This window comes from Phaenicophaeus curvirostris, chromosome 4, assembly GCF_032191515.1.
Source record: "Phaenicophaeus curvirostris isolate KB17595 chromosome 4, BPBGC_Pcur_1.0, whole genome shotgun sequence".
Taxonomy (NCBI): domain Eukaryota; kingdom Metazoa; phylum Chordata; class Aves; order Cuculiformes; family Cuculidae; genus Phaenicophaeus; species Phaenicophaeus curvirostris.
In genome coordinates, this window is record NC_091395.1 from 50513690 (window position 1) to 50535926 (window position 22237).

The window sequence follows — 22237 nt, forward strand, 5'->3', positions numbered from 1 at the left end:
CCCGCTGTGACTTTTGATGTCTTTTATTCACCCATGAGAACAATGCCCTACTGTGTAATTCTTACGCAGCTTTTCATGCTCGAAATGTTTTTATTACTAATACATTTTTGTCACTGCACTGTGTTTCTGTTACTCCAGGTCTTTGTTTCTCAGGGAATTCTTAAGCGATTAACAATCTCTGTGATTTTATAATGGACAAACAAACCATGTTTATCACACTTGCTTAGAGTTCTTCCAGTACCTGAAGGGGGCCTACAAGAAAGCTCGGAAGGGACTGTTTACAAAGGCTTGTAGTGATAGGATGAGGGGCAATGGGTATAAACTGGAGAGGGGCAGCTTTAGACTAGACATAAGGAGGAATTTTTTCACCGTGAGAGTGGTGAGGCACTGGCACAGGTTGCCCAGGGAAGTTCTGGCTGCCCCATCCCTGGAGGTGTTCAAGGCCAGGTTGGATGGGGCCTTGGGCAACCTCATCTAGTGGGAGGTGTCCCTGCCCATGGCAGAGGGGGTGGAACTGGATGATCTTTGAGGTCCCTTCCAACCCAAACTATGGTTCTTCCTCCTGTGAAATGCTATGTGCATACATAGTGTTTCTGTTAAATACACACAAAGGCTTTGCCTTTGGTGGCTGGATCCTGGCAACTCTGCAGTGTTTTCTGAAAGGTTCTCCAGACAAGCAGCCAGATCCTGCAAACCTTCCTGAGTTCATAATATCTCAATTCCTTGACTTCTTTCTACTCTGACAGTAGAAAATTCCTCAGCCGAGGATTAAGTTCCTCTTTGGTTTTTTTTTTTTTTGTTATTCTTTTTTTTCCCTTTCACATGTAAGGTTAGGTTTGGTTTTGGAGAGGTAACGATATTCCTTTTAGTGTGTGTTTATTATTTTGAAGCACTAATATTTACTGGTTTCTTTATATAAACTTCACTCTGTTTTCACAGCTCTGAAGTACTTTCTGGTAAGTCTTAAAAAATATGTTTGAGGAACATAATTGTGATAACTAACTTTAGTTAAAATTAATAAGAAGTGTAACCTTTTTAAATAGGCACTTTTGTACGCAAGGTGCAAAAATCCAAGCAACCACTCTTCCAAGGCATGTACATGACCCATAGGGAAATTGTCATTCCAGCAGCCTTTAAGCAAGTTTCAACTGAACAAGCTGAGAATTAATTGGTTATCAGAGACTTGCTTCAAGAGGGACTTCCTTGTATATCACAGTTTTTAAAACAACATATACCCAGTATCTATTAAATATTTTTTTACATATGATTTTGAGAATACCCCTTAGATCACAGAAGTAGGTACACTTTTAAGAGATGTTTCAGGACATTGCTCTTGCCAAACCTCCATGTGAGGAGTAGATTTTGCAGCAGCAAAGCTCAGTGTTCTATTTTGGCTGGCAAGAGCGAGAGATTGCCCTGTGAAAAGGGGCTTCAAGCAGCCAAGACATCTGGAAGCTGGAAGCTTTTCTGGACTTAAGAAAATGCATGATGGCTTATGTCACATCTATTATGAAGTTGAGATGTCGTGGTCATGCCAGAGAAGGAAGTGTAATGCTGGTCTCAGAAGTTGTTCATTTCAAGATAAGCACTGAAGTGTCACATCACCATTTAGGATACTCCCCTAAAAACTGTCTTGCTGCAAAAAAAACAAATCCAACAGTTCTTATTAAAGGTGAAATGCAAAAATAAACCTCAGGTTTCCATGTTTTGTTTTATGACATTTATCATTAAAGCAAGGCATTGCTTTCAGAGAAAGCAGCACAGCTTTTTTTCCTATATTCTTTAGGAAAAATGCCCACCCTCTGAACTGACATTTTCTGGATAACTTTCTTGCAAGATTATTTTTGACCAAACAAAATATTTATCTTCTTTTTTTCAATTTTTATGTACCTCTTGATAATATCAAAACGTATTTATTTACTTACATAAGCTTTATACTATTAAAATCAAAGTAGATAAGTGACACTTTTCGTTCCAAGACGGTCAAAATTGAATTATGGAAAGTGATTGCAGGACACCTCCAACATCGTCTGCCCTGCACAGACTGTTTCCAATTCCTTTTGGGAAACGCGAGGACTCGGGAGGAGCCTCATCGGCTCCTTCAGGATGCGGCTGTCATAGAATCATAGAGTCATAGAGTCATAGAATCATACAATCGTTTGGGTTGGAAGGGACCGTAAAGATCATCCAGTTCTAACCCCCCCGCGATGGGCAGGGACATCCCACTAGATCACGGAGCAGCCCAGGCGACGCAGAGGGATCCCGGTGGGACCAGGATCCAGGCAGCTCGTCGGGGGCAGCACCGAACCCCCCCCCCCGCCTCGGGTCCCCCCTCAGCGTCCCCGTGTCCCCGCGGCCAGGAGGGGGCGGTGGAGCCCGGGGAGCGGAGCGATGCTCGGGACGAGCCCGCGCCAGGTACCGGAGAATCACTGGGTTGGAAAAGACCTCTTGGATCATCGAGTCCAACCATTCCTATCAAACACTAAACCATGCCCTGAGCACCTTGACTAACCCGTCTTTTAAACACCTCCAGGGATGGTGACTCAACCACTCCCCTGGGCAGCCTCTGCCAGTGCCCGATGACCTTTCCTGCGAAAAATTTTTTTCCTGATATCCAGTCTGAACCTCCCCTGGCGGAGCTTGAGGCCATTTCCTCTTGTCCTGTTCCCCATCACTTGGGAGAAGAGGCCAGCACCCTCCTCTCAGGTAGTTATAGAGAGCAATGAGGTCTCCCCTCAGCCTCCTCTTCTCCAGGCTAAACAACCCCAGCTCTCTCAGCCGCTCCTCATAAGGCCTGTTCTCCAGCCCTTTCACCAGCTTTGTTGCTCTTCTCTGGACTCGCTCCAGAGCCTCAACATCCTTCTTGTGGCGAGGGGCCCAGAACTGAACACAGGATTCGAGGTGCACCCCTCCCACAAACCCCAGGTTTCCCGGCGCTCTGCGTGTCGTCACCCGCGTCCTTTGCCCCTCGAATCAGCAGGAGGCACAGAGTCACACCCCGGTGTCGCTGGGATGACGTGTCCGGGGCCTGCGGAGGCTCGCGGGGCGTCAGGGAGGTTCTGCGGCTGTTGCTGTGACTCTCCTACGCAATAAGAGTGTGAGAATTAATTAATAAGTTTTGCTGCAGCTGGTCTGTATGTTTGATTACCTTGTAATAAATCTGTTTTGTATCGAGAGATAATATGCAGGCAATCTCCAGACGAGGATAAATAACCTGAACTGAAAGGATAAACACTCTCTTAGAGCTGCAAAGATTTATTGATATGCTTGATACAGGCTGCCCAGGAGGTGGTGGAGTCACCTTCCCTGGAGGTGTTTAGAAGATGGGTGGACGAGGCGCTGAGGGGCATGGCTTAGTGATTGATAGGAATGGTTGGGCTCCATAATTCTGGGGGTCTTTTCCAACCTGTAGATGTAGTTGTTTTAGGTCAAGAGATAACCTGAAGGAAGTCTCCAGACATGCTTGAATAACCTAAAAAAAAAATAAACATTCTCTGGAGACTGATGCGCTTCTTCATCTACAACTAGTGTATGTACCTACTGCTTTTGTAAGATGGGATGCCTTTTTTGGAAGGGCATCCAATTCAGCGCTGAATTGTAAAATAAAAATTGCCTTTTCTTCAAAGACTTTGTCCTTTTCAATATTTTACCATAATAATAGTGTTTGTCACAAGAGCCAGTTCAGAAGAGACATTTGAAACATCAGAGTGGAGTCTTTCCATCTTCCTTATGGTGGATGCTCAGTTCTTAAAGGGCTGAAGTGGTATTGAGTTGTCTTAGTGACCTTCGTACTTCAGTGGCACCTGCCCTGGGCAAAGGCAGCATCTCAACTGCGTCCAGTCATTTCTCTGTGTCAGTTAACACATGCAGTTCTGGCTCCCATCTTCTCCCCGAAGTAATCTTGCAAATTATGTGGTCACTGTATCAGTTTGGAAGGAGGCTCCTTAGTGGAAACAAAGCATACAAAGCTGCCAATTGCCATATCTGAAAAACCTAGCTATCTTCTTGCATATCACTTCTTTATCAATAACTTAGAAGACTCAAAGCCAGGAGATCTTTCAGCAGTCTTCTATTAATCTTTTCTTCTGTAAATGAGTAAATGATCCAGACCAGTTAGAATCATAGAAAGAATCACAGAATGGTGTGGGTTTGAAGGGAAGTTCTTGCAGCATAGGAAGAAGTTTTTTTGAGTATTTGATCCTTGCAAACCACATTGATTTAATCACATTACGTAAATATTTCAGTTGAACAGCAGAAAAACATCATCGTGGAATTCTACCTAAGGCAGCTAAGAGAGCATGCAGTTAATTGTTACATTAACAATAACATAGGTTAAGAAAACAGCAATGTTACAGTGAAAATATGCAAGATGGTTACATTTCTTCAACAGGTCAATGAAAATAAAATTATTTTTTAGGATGACTTGTCTTTCCAAGACATGATGCCCCAAAATATGGGAACACTTTTATGTTCCTCAGATAGGAGGCAGCATGTGGACAAAGTACTAATACTAGTAATTCAATTAAATGATATTTTTATTACCTCAGCTCTGTTCCTTTACTTCCGTTTTGCCAGTATAGCTTTAAGCTTTCATCCAACATGGGAGAGATACCAGGAAACTGCTTAAAGGGCTACATATTTTTGGGATTCTTTGTTATGTTGAAGCAGAAGCGTAGCTGAATAACTTAAAATTCTGGAGAAATATCTGCTAAAGACAATACAGACGGTTAATGGCAAGCTGCAGATTTTTGTATCCTAATGTATACGCCTTGTATTTTTTTCAATTTATGCATTTTCTCCAGTGACTCAACTTTTTTACCCATATGAAAAAGATGAGCACTTAAAATCTATTACAGCAGTTAGAAACCGTAGCAGTCACCAGTACTTTCCAGTGATGCTTTTTATGCAGCCATCTGCACAGGTAGGCTTCGTGAGCAGATAAGAACAAGAAAGCAGACAAGAACAAGATGATTTTGTGTCTTTGATTGACATAAACCTCTTTAAAGTTTTATTCATTTTTTTTGCATTAAGTGATGAGAGACTGGTGGAAAAATTAAATTGCTGTTAGTTAGTCAGGGTGAGGCAGACAGTGAAGAGCTGTGGGCTTTCCCAACATTACATGCCTGTTCAAACTTAAATTTTTACAGAAAAACAGTGGTCAGTGTAATTTCTCAGAGCAACTGAGTGTAAAGTGCAGATTAGCGTAAATGTAATGTTTAATTAAGGCTTTTTGTCAAAGGGAGAGGAGGTCATGTTGTTCCTGTTCCATCACTCAAAGCAGCACTGCTGTCTGAATATCCAGTGTGTGTGTGAAGCAGACGCTGCTTGAACTTCCTAGCTATGTAACTGACCCCAAGTATGTGCAGGAAGTGTTTTATGCAGTAATATTATGAATGCCAAAACCCAATCAGTTTATTCGAGTGTTACATGTGTTTCCTGTTTAACTCTGCCCTTGGCAGTCACTTTGGCCTTGCCCAGTGCCACCATTCTTAGAAGGTACTTTTTGAAAAGCTGCAGTGCTCTGTATGTTGATAAATAAAGTACCAAACCATGCAGCAAAGTGCTAGGTAAAAATCACAGTTTAGAAGTTTGAACTACTCCAGAAATAAATGAGATTCCTTCTTGCTTTTCCCGAGCAGCACAATTCTCAGGCACGGAAGATCGCAGATCTAAAACTCTTTGGCATGTATTTTTTCTCAGAGATTTTTTTTTAAATCATGTTTGTAACTGGATTGTGTTAGTTGGAAACACATGTAGTTGTGGTAGGCTTGCGTTGTGAGTCCCGTGGAATCAAAACTTCAGATGATGGCAGTGAAGATAGCGGTAGTACAGTGATTCTGGACAGCATACTAAAGAACCTAACTTTTTGACCTACAAAACAATAAAAAATAGGGATTTTTTGGAGGACTTGTTGGCATTTGTTCTCATTATTTTTATGATTTGGAGTGCTGTGCTAGGTCACAATCCAGCACCTAATAATACTTACCGACTTCCCTATTTGAATTAGGCTACCTACAACTCTATTGCAAATAAATAACACACTGCACTGTAAACTGTATGTAAATGAGGTGACTGGGTTCTATCTACTTTAAAAAAATCTACTCCTTTCTGCTTGGTCATTATGATTTGTAGGTGAACACTGAACTTAAAGTATCAGCATACTAATTCAGCTTTTCACCTTTGTACCTAGCAGAAAGAGAGGTACCCAAGCATAAAACACATTATTTCTGCTAACCGAGATCAGCGGCAGAGTACGAGGAAAGAGACAATGTCTTCAGAAAGAACACAGCAGGAAAGTCAGACGTCTCCGCTGAAGCAAACTGGATGGGTAAGCTGGGTTTCCTCCCTTTTCTTGCGATGCTATAGCTAATGAATAACTGGGATTTTGTATTAGTTGCTCTCATTGAAGAGAGAAACAGACGTCTGTTAGCTTAAGCATATAAATAAAGAAAAGAAAGGGCTATGTGTTTCTTTTCTGCCTGATGCACTGCACTCAGAGGGCTATGAACTTTGGAGTCTTAAGAGAGTGGGCTCTGGTTTATGCTGTGCTAGTTAAACTAGTTACAAACTGGCAGAGCCCTAATGTCTGAGTACTAGTCCAGTATAACCTGTACCCATCAAGTTGCACATGTGTATGTGTGCATGTGGATGTACTTAGAAGGGGAGAAGGGAACAGTAAGTACCACACAGCTAAGTAAGTACCTGGCAGCTGAGCATTCTACTCTGCTGGAGAAATCAGCTAACCACAGGGGTTTCAGATTTTACCATTTTATGCTATAAGCATGTAATTAACCACTAGGTATTTACATGTGGTATGACCTTGTTGCTGACCTGTCACTGACAGAGAGCAGCAAAATCCTGCTGATTTACAAGGGAAGGGGGCCAGAAGCCACGAGTGACAGCAAGGTGGGCGGGGCTTGTGACCTCAGGGACGAGGAGCAGAGACCCACAGTACCCCAGAGAGGAGCAGAGAAGATCCAGTGGCATTAAGCAGGCTAAGCCAACAGTCAGTCTTGTGATTGCTGGACAAGTCCATGGGAATAAAGCAAATCTGATGGCAAGACAGGATGTCAAGTTACAAGGCAAGGTAGGGATCATAATGGCAAAAGGCCAGGTACAGGCATACCTCCAACCCAGCTAAGGCGAGCTTAAATGCAGCTCCTAAGCCTAGGGCAGAGGACCTGGGCAAAGTTTCTTGCAGCCCTGTCTCCCAGCTTTGCTGTTTTCACAACAGTCTAATTCATTGTTACGCAACTGTGCCATTTTAGACTTTGAGCCCAAACAACTAAACCCCTGGCAGGGTGTGTATGGGGACGGGAAGGTTGCAAAGCCAGTTGGTACATTCAGGGCACTGACACTCATTTCCTTATCTTTAACTCAGCCTGTTTGGATTTTATTATATCTGCTGTGACATTGGTGTGAAACCAGTTTCGAGTGGTTCTCCAGGGTTTGGAGTGGAATCACCTCCACGGTTTACCCAAGCAGCAGCACCATTCCTTTAGTGGGAGCAGTACTTGAAGAATGGAGATATTGATTAGCTCAATGCAAAATGCATTTCATTATTATGGTAACAGAGTCATAGATCAGTCAGGCATAAAGTGAGGTAGAATCCTGTAATAGATTAATGTGCTCTTTTTCCCAAGGCACTACTTGTTCAGATGAAGTCTGGTTTTGCTTTCAAGGATATGTGTGGTTGTGTTTTTGCAGAAAAACTGTAAAAAATCGGGATGTTGACATCCCAATTGATTTTAGCTGAATGATGACCTCTTCTTTCCCATGGGTTTTGTTGCTGAGCACGTCATATAGTATGGATTATCCCATGGGTCAGCTGTCCTGGCTGTGTCATGTCCTGACTTCTCATGCACCCCCAGCCTACTCTCTGGCAGGGCAGCCTGAGAAATAGAAAAGGTCTTAGCACTGTGCAAACATAACTCAGGAATAAACTAAAGCATCCTTGTGTTACCAACACTGGTTTGGTCCAAATTTGAAATGCAGCACCATGCCATCTGCTATGAAGAAAATAAACTCTTTCCCAGTGAAAACCAGTATACCCATATACTTCAGATGTCCAATAATGATGCTACAAGTGTTAACAGTGACAACCGACTCACTGCTTAAAGAAAGGAAAACAATCTATTTATAATCACATGTCAATACGCTGGATAGTCAAATGCAAGACAGAATACATTTTTCTTATGATCAAAATGGAAAAAGAAAGAGCTATCATTAGCCTAAAAGAAGCCTGTTGGCAAGCTAATTATTATAAAGGTGAAGCCAGTATGGTTGGATGCAGTTAATGACGAATATATTTAAACTGCTCAGAGAGAGAGAAAATTAGGCTAGTTAGGGGAATCTGGTAGAGGTTATGTTTACCTTCTCTGAATGCTTGCAAAAATCTGCTCTTACTGACCTTACATTGGCTTCTCTATTGGGCAGAACTTCATTTTTTGAAACTACCACTCTGCCTTTATTTCCTGTCATTCTGGCTAACAGAAATAGAGCAATATACTTCTGGGGTTAGCAGCAGCTGAGCTATTTTAGGAAAGCACAGACCAACAGGATGAGTGGTTTTCACTTAAAAGCTGGGTAGTTGTTTCTGTCTCTGTACTGGGGTATCAAGTATTTCATCACACTGCTAGCAGCAGAACAAGGAGTTTTGCTTGGTTGGTTGGGGTTTGCATTATATTTTTGTTTAAAATAATTTCTCTTCTTGAACGGATTTATGTTTTTCTTCCTGTGAGATTGAATTTAATAAGCTAACCCAGGTCTGTCCTTTCAGCCAATGTTCTATTGTCCCATCTCACAAACTGGCAATGCTGGAGAAATTGCAAGGATCCGTGAAGAATGCAAAAAGGAGAGTTTCTGGTACAGAGGTGGGTGATCCAAATTTGTTCTTATCGCACTGAGACTGACTTCTTTATGTACTTTTGCAAAACTGTCTGCAAAAGGCCATGCCATTTGTTGTAACACACTGGATTTTGTTGGAATATTATTGTGGGTTAACTCTGTCACCTTATTTTAAGTTGAGCAATATGTTACTACAGAGTAAATTGAATTATTTGCATAACCATCGTAGGTAAAGATGGGTGAATTAAGCTTTTGTTTAATATGAACTTACTTTAACAGTCAAATTAGGCTTTTGTTTAATATGAACTTACTTTAACAGTCATGAAGTTTGCTCTTTTCTAGAAGTCCATTATTAAAACAACCTTAGGAATGGTTTACTTTATTACATACTTATTCTTGCCTTTGAATGAAAGGCAGACATGTCTATGTGTCTTGGGTTTGTGAAAATCCTTAGCTTTCAGGACATTTATCTAAAAGATTAGTTACTTGGTGCCTTTTAAGTCCACCATGTCAGTTTGTTTCAGCATTTAATTGGAGCTGCTGTCATTACTAGTTTTTCAGTACTGAGTGGAGATATTCAGGTTATGGAAACTGTCATTTAATACAAATATATAATGCACTAGCTCCAGATGCCACAGCATGCCTGATGTCTGGCACTGCGTGAACACAGCCTTCCTTGCTTTGGAGAGACAGTAATCTGACTGAGCAGATGTATTAGGCGATTAAGACTATATGCGAAGTTAACGTTTAGAATGTGTTTAACATTAGAAGCAAATAAAATATTTAACATAGAGTAATGTATTTAACAAACAGGTCACAAATTTTGGTTGATAGCAGATACTCTCCTCCTTTTTATTTTTACAGCTCTTCCTTTGTCTCTTGGGAGCATGCTTGTCACCCAGGGGCTGGTCTCAAAAGGTAAATACAGAAAATACAGGGTGGTCCTGAGTTATGAAGTTGAGATTCTGGCATTACTACCATAGAATCATAGAATAACCAGGTTGGAAGAGACCCACCGGATCATCGAGTCCAACCATTCCTATCAAACACTAACCATTACTGTCAAACACTACCGAAATGCAAGTTTCCCTAAAGCCTGTTGTTTTTCAAGTTCAACATTCCTCTCATTCATCACCATCGTTATAGTGCTTTGATCATTATATATGCATTAGCACAGACATTCTTTTGAAAGAACATGTAATGAAAAGACAATTCATTAATTTGGAGTCTGGTGGCTAGACTCTCTCACCATGATCACATGCAGTTTAGTAGAGTCTTCACCAGGGCTGCTTGCAGGACACAGCATCGTACGGAGCAGGGGCATTAGAATTGGGTGCTGTAACTCTAACTGTTGGTTTATTTGAAAAATGCTGGCAATGCTTGTACAGTGACCTCATATCAATATGAATACAGCTTTGGTGCAAAAGGACAAAGGAATACTGCCAAAGTGAGGAGACAGAGAGCTTTTTATAGAGGTGGCTTGTGATCTGCAGGCTAACACAAAAGAGAATTGTGTTCTGTTTATGTGGTGGGTGAGCCTGGTCGACACATCGTGCCTGGCAATGTGCAGTTTCCCCTATGGGGGTCTTGACTAATAATAAGGTTGAGGTTTGCATTTTGGGAAAAGAGTGAAGAGCATCCACCCTGAAGACTGAGAAGATTGGTGTATTCCAGAGGAGCAAATACAAGAGTCCTTCAGCCTGTCAGCAGCCAGTTACAGCAAGGACAGGTAGGGGAAGAGAAAAATCACAGGACTGGAAGCAAAATGTAGAAGAGAATCCAGGTGTGGGAGGTGGGAGACAGCAAAAGGAGGAGGTGGAAATGGCTCAACCTTTTTTCACTGTGGGTGGTTGAAAGCTCCTTCTTTTGTTCCAGCCACAATACCATGTTTCCTCCTTGTCACATTCAGTTTTTTAACTGAGATGATCGGGAGAACTGGAGTAGGAAACCTAAAAGTTGTGTTGTACCACAAGAGGCTGATGTGGGTTCCTTGGCCTATAAGCTTGTAGGCAGATGAGGAGGGAAGGAGCAAAGGAGAGTGTATGAGGGAAGGGAAAGGATTACACCTCTGAAAAAGGGTAAGCAGAGGTAGGAAGGGCACTGGGGCTGCTGCAGTGTATTATGCCACTCTCTGGCACCAGATACTTTCTTAGTTTCTCTCCATTGTGCTTGGACATTTCTTATCAGCTGTGAAATAACAAATGCCTGTATTAAATAATAATTACGGTGTGACAACAGTTGGAAAGAGGGGAAGGGGGATGTTCAGAAACAACCAATTTTGTTCCTCCCTCCCCAGGAGATCCAGTTTAAGATTGCATAGAGGCCAGTGGGCGAAGGCCCTCGCACTTAGCACTGACTGAGTACTCCTCTGTCTAAACACTCCTCAGTGATGACAGCACACAGTACACTGGCTGCAAAAGAAGCTGAACCTTCTGAACCTCATTAACGCTGAATGCGTGTAACAGTGCAAACAGTGCTTGCTTCCCTTCCCTTTGCTCTGGTGATCTTTGTGTGGGGCCCTCATCCACAGCACGGCACTCCTTTGCCAGACACACGTGCTCTCAGACGCATACTGGTTCCACCTCCTGATACTGACTGGGGGAAGGTAGATTTTGGTGGGAAAGGCTGAAGATAATCCTTCAGTTTTCTTGTTCAGCACATTGTGTTCTGCTGTTAAAGGTCAAAATGTATGTTCTCTCATCTCCAAAGGAGGAAGCTAGTGGTACAGTTTAACATAAGTTAAATCAATAGCCATGGAAAACTACTGAAGAAGAGTTTGGGCCTCCTTCTCACAGCAGAAGGAACTGAACCCCGAGTAAGAGATTTCAGATTGCTATTATATTAGCAAGATTGGTTTATGCTGAAACATAAGCCACCATCTCCTCCTCTCTGACCCCTGCATGGACGGAATCCTGCAAAGTCCAGATTTTTTCCCTCCTGTGACTTAGAACTGCCCCAAGACAGGTGTACTAAGAACTAGTGCAATAGAAAGTGCCCTGATGTTCCTAAATCTGAATTTACAGACTTTCAAGATTTTGTACAGCATTCACCTTCAGAAACGCAAAAGCTTGTAGGAATAATACTGTCTTGGTTTTGAGTGCTGGCGAGTCCCTCAAGAGAATAAGCATTCTTATTATTTTATTTTAGGCATTTTCTCAGCAAATCCAAGATTTGGTGCATTACCGAAGATGGCAAGTAAGTTGTACCCAATTCTAAAAGGAAAAGAAAGATTATTTATAGATGATCTGCAGACCTTAGATGCACCTCTCTGAATCTCTTTTCAAACTCATACTGTTTTTGAATTTATGAGATGTTACCACAGTGCTTTATGAAGGCAGAATTCTGCTGTGTTTAAAAATAAAAGTATGAAACAAGGTTCTTCTAATGTAAATATTTTCATGAGGCACTTACATTCTAAACTTATTTTATATTATAGAATATAACCTCTCAATCTGGTAAAAACTCCAATCTCACCTTTGTTTTATAAATAATCTTAGTCTTGTTTATCAGCCATGCTTAGCAAATCACGTAGCTTATGGAATCAAGGGGCCAATGTGTAAAAAGGTTGTCTTCCTTTCTGTATGCTCATTTGATTTATCCTAGCTGTCTAGTTCATGACCACATTGATAAAGAAAGCTAATAAAAGCACAGAACCTGTACAGCAAGGTAGATCTTAAATGGCAAGAAAGTAAGTTGATTCTTTCTTCAGTAGAATCTCAATAGAAAATTGAGGATATTGAAGTAATACTTTGACTCTGTAATGAGTGAAAGCTCTGGTGTGATGGCATAGCAGGCTGATGTTCTAGCTTCTTAGAAGGCCTGAGAAGAAAAGTGCTAAAATTGTGATCATCAGAAATACCATAGTGTGCATACAAGGGCAAGAGAAATTAGTGCTGACATTGTGATTTAATTTCATTGTGGGCTTTCTCCATAATCCGTTCCTCTGAATCTGAAATCTTGTAATGGCTTTTCCTGTCTGCGTTGTATTGGACCAGTTGCTGTCTCTCGTGTTATTTCAGTAGTTATTGAAATCATCCCTGAATAACTTCGCATGAGTTTGTGACATGTTTGAGAAGACATGCTACATAAAACTCATCATATGATTAAAATGGAGGCAATTGCAGACTATTGATTTAAGCTCTTGTATTGACAGTGTTTTGTTATCTGTCTTTATAGTTGCTGGTGTCTTAGGTTTTGCTGCTGGAAAGATGTCATACATAGGAGAATGCCAAAAAAAGTTTGAGAAAATTGGGGTTGTACCATTTGGTCCACAGAAAAAAAGGTTTGTGCTTATTTAAATAATTAATCCTAGATAAAAATAGTCTTTACAATAGCAAAAATAACATGCAGCAAAACTATGAATTTAAATTTTGTGATCAGGTCATGAGGTATTGCTCATATTCTTAGACTATATGTGACAGTATTAGAAACTACTAAATATTCTTCAGAAAATGCAAAATAAACTCAGTGTAATACCTGTCATTAGGAAATCCATTCTTTAAATAAAATTATCATACTTTAAAGTGTGACGGAACAACAGTTACAACTCCATCTACTATTTTGCTTCGTCACGTCTCATGATCATCTATGATATCACTCAGCCCTTTGAATCCTCCTTTTTACCATACCTCCTGCAGATTTTTGTTACACTACCCTCATCTTTTAACAATTTCAATCTCAACCCACATTCTAACCTCCTCCTCTGCGGATTTCCCCAACCTCACACTCTCATGCCAAATCAGGAAGAGCAAACTGCAAGGGGATTTTTTCCACCTTGCAGCTCTAACCGTAGGATAGAACTTGGTGGTTGCCTCCTGTCACCTCCATGTTTTAGTCATGTATTTCATATAAAGTACTCTTTCCCATCAAATCATGCTCTGACTTCCTTCTGAGCTCTTCCTTCCACTTCCAGTAGTACCTTTTGTCTCCAGGATGGCTTCTCATGTGCACCTTTCAGATACAAAGAGCATTTTCAAAAGTCTTACCCAAAATCATTTTCTGTCTTTCCACATCTGTCTCCCAGACCAATGTGAGCTTTTATGCCTATGAAAATGCCTGACTGATAATGGGAAGTTTCTTCATTGTTCATAAATCTCTCCACTCCCATTCTTTCCCCATGACAAAGCTATTACTTTCCTCACTTGGTGTTACACAAAGTGGCTATTTGTCACTTTTGTATTCCACGCATTGCTTCTAAATCTCTGCTCCTTATTGATAGCTACAATGGCGAGGATTGTCTTTTTCTGCTTAGAAAATCCTATTATTTTTTGGTGATTGCTGGAAGTGGTAGTTAAGAATAATAATTAACCAGGATTTATTGATTGAGACATTTAGATGTCATCTTTTGCAGTTTATGTCCCATAAAGTAGCTATAATAATACAAAAGCATAGGCAAGAGATTACTTCTTCAAGAACATTTGCCAGTGTGATATATGGTTGTATTAGAAGAAATTCAGCAAAATTCTTGAATATTTTTTTCTACTTTCAATGTTGTAGACATTGTCATCATACTTGCAAAGAGTGTGAAGCAAAATTGAGATCAAATGAGAAAGAAGATTCAATTCCTTCATCGTCTTAGACCCAGGTAAGCAACCTTGAAATTTAAAATAAATTCTCATTTTGTTTTCCATGTTGAGTGATAATCTTTGAAACCTTTGAACAATATATTGAAAATCACGGATTAAAATCTCAGCATTAGTCAAGAAAATATTATCTATCTGTGGTTTGTAATTAAATTTGTTTCTCCATTTTTATCTTCCATACCTTTTATGCTAATTTGAAATCCCCCAATTCTGAGGAATTTCTACTTTAGCTGTAGCAAAGTATTGTTTATTCCCCTAATTGGAATCAATGTGGATTGATTACTTGTTTGAAACAAACGCAACTCCTTTCAATTTCCAACTTTTTTACTTAAGAATCAAATAATTACAGATGATGTTGATATTTAAGAATACATCAAAATATCGAGAGTGTAGAAGCAGGCACAGTTGGGGGTGGGTTGGTTTGTTTATTTGGAGGGAGTGGAGGTTCATCCAGTGCTCTGGTTTGTCCAGGGCCTTTGCGAGGGTGATGTAGGAGTGGTGCTAGTGCAGCTCCAACCTGGAGAGGCGAAAAGGCCCAGGTGATACTTTCACCTGGGAAAGTTCCCTTTGCACAAAAAGGAAAGTTTACAGGGTGGAAGGCAGGGAAATATTTAAAAGCACTTTCACTCTTTGTCTATGAAAAAAATGGGCCAGCAGCTGGTCTTTTAAAAAGCATTTTCACACATTCTGCTCGTGATAAGCTGTGGCCTACATTTCTCACAGGGAGGAGAATGTGTGAAAGTGTTTGCAAATAGCTTGGCTGCCTGCAGGAGAGAAGAGCAGGGGGCCTGTTTGAAATCTGCCATGCGAGTTAGTTATCGCTCTAGCTGTAGCTTGGAATAAAATCCTGATGCGGAAATTGCTGGATTTAATCTCTTTGGCATATATAATGTAGGAACTGAGACAAGGATGTTGATAACATTCCCTGTCTTGCGCTGAAGTGCATGGCTGCAGACAATCTAGAATGAGGAGCATGCTAGCAGAACCTGTTTACTTACCCAGAAGAGAGATTTTGATGGATTTTCAGTATGTAACGAAAGGGTCATTGGGCACTGGAACAGGCTGCCCAGGGAGGTGGTTGAGTCACCTTCCCTGGAGGTGTTTAAGGCACGGGTGGACGAGGTGCTGAGGGGCATGGTTTAGTGTTTGATAGGAATGGTTGGACTCGATGATCCGGTGGGTCTCTTCCAACCTGATTATTCTATGATTCTATGATTCTATGATTATGGCAGTAAGGATTGTCTTGAAATAAGCCATTTGAATAAACTCCTGGTTTTAATTAACTTCATGGCTGCTTGAGCATTTTATATCAAGAACTGCTCAGCCACTAATAGAAACCGCACTTTGGCTTAGGCTCACCTAATAGGGTTGCTGCCAACATGGGCAGGTGCTTCCCCTGTGCCAGCTGTAGAGGTCATGAAGGGCTGTGACCCTCCAGAACCACTCACTGCTGTAGCTGGGAATCCAGCCCATGAGGATAGGGGAAAAAAAACTCCAAACCTTTCTGAGGGTTAACTTGCTGCTGCCAGCACAAGGGAGGAAGTGGGTCAGGCTTCACTCTAAATCCATTAGCAGTTGTGAGCTTAATTAAGCCGCTGTATTACTGTGCTGATTAAGTGCTTTGGAAGATTTTCTCTTAAATAAATAAACATTGCCAGTCTCCTCACCTATTTCAAGTAAGGACCCCAAAGCATATTTAATTGAGGATGGTCACTTAATAGCAGTTAGTTGTGCAGTGGAATTAAATATTGACAGTGAGATTTACCTCCACTGCTTGTCAGAGCTGAGGTTTGCTGAACCTGAAATCCAAACTTGTTTTCTTTTTCAGCTTTTTCCCTTTTACAGCCTTCCCCGGTGAGCTGACAATATTTTTTTTCCCCAGTGTATAAGTACCAATTAACTTTTAAACAAATTCCAAATTGTCTCAAATACAAAGGAGTCTGGCAGTTGTATGAAGGAAAGAATGCAGGATGCCACAAGCCCTACTGTTTGTTTTCCTTCTGCATTGGGTCCTGGAATTCATGTTATGGAACCTGTCCCCTGTTACAATTCACATGTTCATCAAAGACTTTGATTGCTGCACTTTTTATCAGCCACTTAGGTCTTCTTGTCTGTCTTTTAAAAGGGCTAGGAAGCTTAGTCAGAAACATAGCCTGAATACAAATGTAAGACAAGTGTGTTTCTTTCCAATTTTTTTGACAGAAGAAAAAACGTTGAATTTGCCAGAAATTTTTGTTTCGATGTTTTGATGGATAGGCTATAGAAACTTAGGAAAATAAATACTGTAAGCATTGTGTTATTTTCTGTATTGTTAGAAATTGACAATAATAACCTCATAACCTCTTCCATGATTTAATAAAAAAACTTAATTTATCATGCTGTCTTCTAAAAATGTACAGAGACCCTACTGAGTGCACCTCACCTCTGTCAGTGCTAAGTATACACCATATTGCATAGGAGAACCGCACAAGTAAAATTATATTCATGTTGTTGAGCCCAAAGGTTCTGTCTTATGCTCAGAAGCTATGCAGAGCTCTCAGAGAAATCACCAAGAAGCTGTGTATTTCATGTCAAACCCAAGGTGCCCCTCAGGTAAAAACAGCTTTTTTCATTCCATTTACAGATGTGGTGAAGATGGTAAAAATCTTATGGATCAGCTTCATCTTTCAAGGCTTTATCCTGTACAGAAGAAATGATGTCTTTGGTTTGCTGCAAATCAGCTCATTTAAAGTAGTTGCATAATATTACATAGTCCTGCTCATCGGAAATACCTCTTTCTTGCAATACACTTTTGGGATTTTCCCCTTCTCTCTCTTCTCAGCGTGTTTTGCCTTATTATCCTCCCTTAAGTGCAGTTTAGCTCTTAAAGATGAAAAATTAAATTCTTCTATTGTACTTAGATGCTGGTGATACTTTGCGTAGCAAGCAAAATGGCATATACTGGCACCTTTTCCATGTCAAAAGGAAACGGGGGCAAGGACGTTTACATGATTTCGCACAGTTAAGCAGCTGTTCAGTCTCTGAGCTGGCTCCTTGTTTATGGATTGTTTTAAGAATACTAGCTAGAAGTTCATTAGGGTAGTGTCACACTGCAGTTACTGTGCTGAACCAGCTTTTCATAGGGCATTTTCACATAAAAAGTCCACTCTGTCAGGGATATCAAAAGCACACTCCATATTCATAGTGAACAAGAAGATGCAGTGCTTTGGAACAGTTTATGATCTGCACACAATCCAAGGCTAGAAGATGCTGAGAAAAAACTAGGTGGCATATGGTCTCTACAAACAGCATGATGTACCAGCTTCCATGAAATATCAACAACGGACACTTCCCCTAAACATAGTGGTGGTGCTCATGTGGAAAGCAAACGTGCAGCTACTGAAAAGTTTGGTCTTCACTGTCAGTTGATGAAACCAGTCTTCTGTGTGGTTTTGTTTGCTTTTATACGCATGCCTATGGTTCATACCCATCTTTTGAACCACCTTCTTTGGGCATCTTTACCTGGGCACAAATTGATTCTGTAAGCAGGATATATAGGATAAAAAAGTATAAAGTATCTATTAATTACACATAAAAGACAGGCAGCCACCAGGCAAGAGGAGAAGGGTTGAATTAACTAGCCTCTCTGGGATCTTTTTCTTTAAGATTTTATACCTTTCCAAATTAGTGTTTGTCCTCTTGATTTCCTGAGCTACTAAGAACCGTAGCCTCAACAGGGGCATTAGTTTTACATTTTGTACCTTTCCAGAGACTTTTTTCCACAGCTATTGCCTAGCAGTCTCAGTAAAGGGTTCAGAGCTGATGCTGGGGGAACATGCAGGTAACACCCTGGGGAGCCTTCAGCAGGGGCTACAGGGAGAGAAATTACACAACCACAGAGCAGTCAACCTCCTTTGTGAAAATAATGTAATTGTCACAGGTATATTGTGATAGCCAGCAAAACTTGTATGGTGACATCTCTTGGCTACTTTCCCCTTCATCTGACATCTGCTGTCGAGATAACAGAGGCAAACTGTGCCAAGGTTAGTCATGCCTGGGTTACCTGGGGCAAGCTGTTACATCTGTGTGATGGCAAGGAGACCGTCGCACATGACTGAGGACCTTTCATCTGAGACTCTCAGAGTTTGTTGTGGTTAGTGTTACCTCCTGAGGTTACAGCTCAGCTACTTAACTTTGCTTTCTATGTAATTTTGTTCAGGTTTCCTATTACTTTGTTGTAGTAAATGTACTGTTATATAAAAACTAGTGTCCTCTTTTTTTTCTCTGAATTTTATTTCCTTACTTTGGAAGAGGCAACACTCTGATTAATTAATTGTGTTCATCTAAGTTCATAAGTTATTGTGATACTGTCACAAAAAAAAGGCTGTTTGTGAATCTAAGCTGTATTAGCTTAGATGATCACAGCCTATGGGCAAACTGCTCTTTAGAAAGTATTTTAAAGCATTTTTCTATGCTTTGGAGGGTTTATGGCCAAATAATTTCTTAAGCCTGTCAAGTGTCAGGCTCCACATAATACTTCTTCATCTGAGAAATAACAAGGTAGTATGTTTCACGAGGTTGTTATTTAATTTTGTTAAAATACAATTTCTTCTGCATTGCTTGACCAACAAATCTAGTCAAGTGAGCAGGTGGGCAACAAGTTGTTATAATGAGGTATTAACGATGTTGCAATAATTCTTACGTATAACTCAAACATTTTAAAATAATGGAAAAAAAATTATATTAATTAACTGTCCCAAAAGCACTAGCTTCAAAAGGACTCACAACACATTCTGTACCAGGTTATTTCATTTGATAAAATGGAAGCCAACTGGCTTTCATTGTGCTGTGACTTACAAAGGTGTTGGAGTTTTGCTGGCGTCTGGATGTGTGTTCTAAGGGTGGAATCGGACAGATGCTGGATTTTTTAGCACTGGATAGTGTACAGGACCTCGTTAAACTTTTAAGCTTCTGAAGATTTGACAAAGAGATAAGAAAAAGTACATTGTAGTTCACAGTAAAAGTTATGTAAGAACATGAGGCAGACATGAGGATTAGCAGTTGTGCTGCATGATGCAGAAAGGAACATTTGAACGCATACCGATTATTTTACATTATTGACTTAGGCAAAGCAGGGGCAGGAGGAGCTGTACAAAACGTCATGCGTTCTCATGGCCAGGCCCCCATGATTTTTCTACTTGGGAAGACAATTTCCAAGATAATCCCAAATTAACAAAGACTGCTCCAAGAACTCTAAGTTAGGGCAGCCATTGTGTAGTAATTATGTGCAATTTAATGAGCTAACCTATGCTGAGTGTTACTATCATGCATTCTATACAAGTCGGCTAAAGAATTTGTTTTTAATTGAAGCAGAAGTTGAATACATTGAATTTAGGGTTAACCTATTAAAAAAATTAGGGAAAGAATTGAGGTAATCAGTTATTTCCCTAATCTTTTTTTCAGTCTGGAATATAAGAGGAGATCTCCATGAGGAAAAACAGTTAACCTTACAAAGAATCAAGCATTGTTTACATAGTGCTAAAAATTTCCTTAGTATTTTCTTCTACTAGTAAGAAGATATACATTCCCTTTTAGCAGGAAGATGTTACAAAAAGGCTAAAAAAAATCCAATGAACATACATAGCTTCCTACTCATCATTTGTATGTGGAAAATAGAGATTATTCTCATCACCCAGAGACTAGGTGAAGAGAATGCACTTCAACTGTGTGCTTGGGAATATCACATTAACCTCAAATGACTGCAATAGACTGCTTGTCTTTGGGGACTTTCCTGTTAGCTATTTGGAATCATATTACAAATGCTGTATTTGATCCAAATTTAAAAAAAAAAAACAAAACACCAAAACAAACCACAACAAAACCCCAAACCACAATGTTGTGTTTCAGAAAAGAAAGCAATGGTAGATTGAAAACAAAGAACATTCCTGTTTAAATCTTGACTTACTAGCTGGACTTCAGGCAAGCCAGCAGGTCTATAACTCTCTTTTAAAACTGGGAATGAAGGGGAGATGAAAGCTTACTCTCCAACTTTTTATAAATCCTTATCAAAAGTAAGATTTGGGGCTTACTTTTTCTCATTTCAAGGATAAGTGCAAGTTTGTGGTGGAATATCCTTTGTATCAGAAGATAGTGCAATGTCTTTATCACACATCCTTCTTTGTTTACTGCAGCACCACAGTATGAAAGTAGCTCCTAGAAGACTCCTGCTTTTTAGTTTTGCCAAGATATGCTCAAGCTGAACTGAGAACATTATGACTGTATGTTGAAACTATGTTTTACCATGTGTTGTCGTGTAGCTTAAAATCCCAGGAAATTCTTAATTGCTCAGTCAAAAAAAACCCAGCAAATAAGTATTAAAACAGCAATACATAACTATAAAAGTAACTGATATTCATTAGCATTAAAGACAACAGAAACAAAGGCTTTAATGTTTTGACTCTTTAACAGCCATGATTTAAGAACTATAACATTTTCATCTATCTGAAGTAAATACTTACATGTGATGTCCTTAAAAGATTATCATTTACTCTCCAGTAGCTCTCAGTCACTGCTGGATCCAAAAATCTGTTCACTTCTCACCACATCTTATAACCTGAACAGTTATGTATTTCTGCTTTTGCTGTATTGCTTTATTTCAGTTCAATAAAAATGCTAATTGCTTCATTTTCCATATTATTTGGGAAGAATAATACACTTGACAGTCTTATGAACTGGAAATCTGTGCCTTGGCTAAGGTTGTTAATGTACAATAGCCCCTGGTATTCCCTGGTTCAGATTCTAATGCTCCTCAAAGGTGCCTCAAAACTTCTGCCTCCTGCTGGTGTTTTATATCCAGTACTTACCACACTTGAGAGTATGAACTCGAGGCATATCTGTGTCCAAACCTGCACTGGCTTAGCTGAACTAGTGCAAACCCATATGAACAGACCCAAGGTGAGAGCCTGAAATAGTAATAAGATGCAAATTGTCCCTTTTATTACCTTGAGACTAAAATCCAAACACGATTTGTTGATTTCTACAAATAATAGGTGACCAAGCAGCAAAAAAGGAAAGGGTTATTTATAGTGCTAGTGTCACACTTGAGAGATCAGAGTGATAACTTGTTCTGGTTGCAAGTCAGAAAGATTGGGTTGCAAGCAAAGCCTTTCCACAATAGGTTTGGGGTGTGTATGACCGCCAAGGGACTGGGTGGGATGTGCATCCTGCAGCATGCACGCGCTGAAGTAGCTCCTCACCAAGGGCCACCAAATGAAGCACGCAAAAATAAACACTGCTGTTTTTTCCAACAAACAGAGGACTAGCCAGGATTTTTTCTTGAGTCTAAAGGAGGCATGAAGTTTATGGGTTCACTTTGTAATAGTATCTATGATTTCTCCAGGCTTCCACAAATCTGCTTAACTTCCATTGAGCTACTCAAATTACTTTTCACTTACATTTTTCTCTTTCACATAGAGATGTTCCAAACAACTTTAGTAGGAGCAAATCCCTGGAAAGGTCAGATTGTGCACTTACTGGGGATTCTAAACATGCCTGCTAGTTTAGGGAAAGATGAAAACATTCACAACTGAGATTTTCAGTAGGGCTTCACCAGCTGTTGAAAAGCTGAGGCACATTTTCACAACCCTCCTCTCTGTGTTCATGCACATTGGTAACAACAGACTTGAGGATAATGCTATGGGTGCCTTCAAACTGACCCTGCAACTGCCTTTTTTTTTTTTTTAAGAGTTTTAAGAAATTGCAAAAACAGTCAGTTTAAAGAGGGTTTTTTAGACGTATTCATAGTTAAGCATTCAGAGCCATTACCTGCT

At 40.2% G+C, this 22237-nt stretch overlaps 1 protein-coding gene and 1 long non-coding RNA gene across 4 annotated transcripts; one reads left to right on the forward strand and one right to left on the reverse strand.

The window, feature by feature from the left end:
- The first annotated feature begins 3027 nt into the window (after window positions 1-3027).
- LOC138720150 (OCIA domain-containing protein 2-like) lies at window positions 3028-17243 on the forward strand. Of its 3 annotated transcripts, none has more exons than XM_069856037.1 (8): window positions 3028-3097; window positions 6194-6328; window positions 8780-8873; window positions 9712-9765; window positions 11995-12042; window positions 13024-13129; window positions 14344-14431; window positions 17053-17243. In XM_069856037.1, exons 2-7 carry the CDS (start codon window positions 6269-6271, stop codon window positions 14423-14425), a joined length of 444 nt encoding a protein of 147 aa, XP_069712138.1. In that variant the 5' UTR covers window positions 3028-3097; window positions 6194-6268; the 3' UTR covers window positions 14426-14431; window positions 17053-17243. The 3 variants fall into 3 exon arrangements, with proteins under 3 accessions (XP_069712138.1, XP_069712139.1, XP_069712137.1); XM_069856038.1 differs by having other exon boundaries at window positions 3081-3097; window positions 6191-6328; XM_069856036.1 differs by lacking the exon at window positions 3028-3097 and adding an exon at window positions 4880-4921 and having other exon boundaries at window positions 6191-6328.
- On the reverse strand, window positions 14736-20501 carry LOC138720151 (uncharacterized). Its single transcript, XR_011337378.1, has 2 exons — window positions 18303-20501; window positions 14736-18257 (listed from the first exon to the last, which is right to left on the reverse strand). It is a non-coding gene; the product is annotated as an uncharacterized lncRNA (long non-coding RNA).
- Between the last annotated feature and the right edge of the window lie 1736 nt (window positions 20502-22237).

Coding starts and splice junctions, on each gene's coding strand:
- LOC138720150 (XM_069856036.1), top strand. CDS start 4,895: ATGCTTTTTATGCAGCCATCTGCACAG. Junction 8,874..9,711: donor GGAGAGTTTCTGGTACAGAG/GTGGGTGATCCA, acceptor TTATTTTTACAG/CTCTTCCTTTGTCTCTTGGG. Junction 12,043..13,023: donor TGCATTACCGAAGATGGCAA/GTAAGTTGTACC, acceptor CTGTCTTTATAG/TTGCTGGTGTCTTAGGTTTT.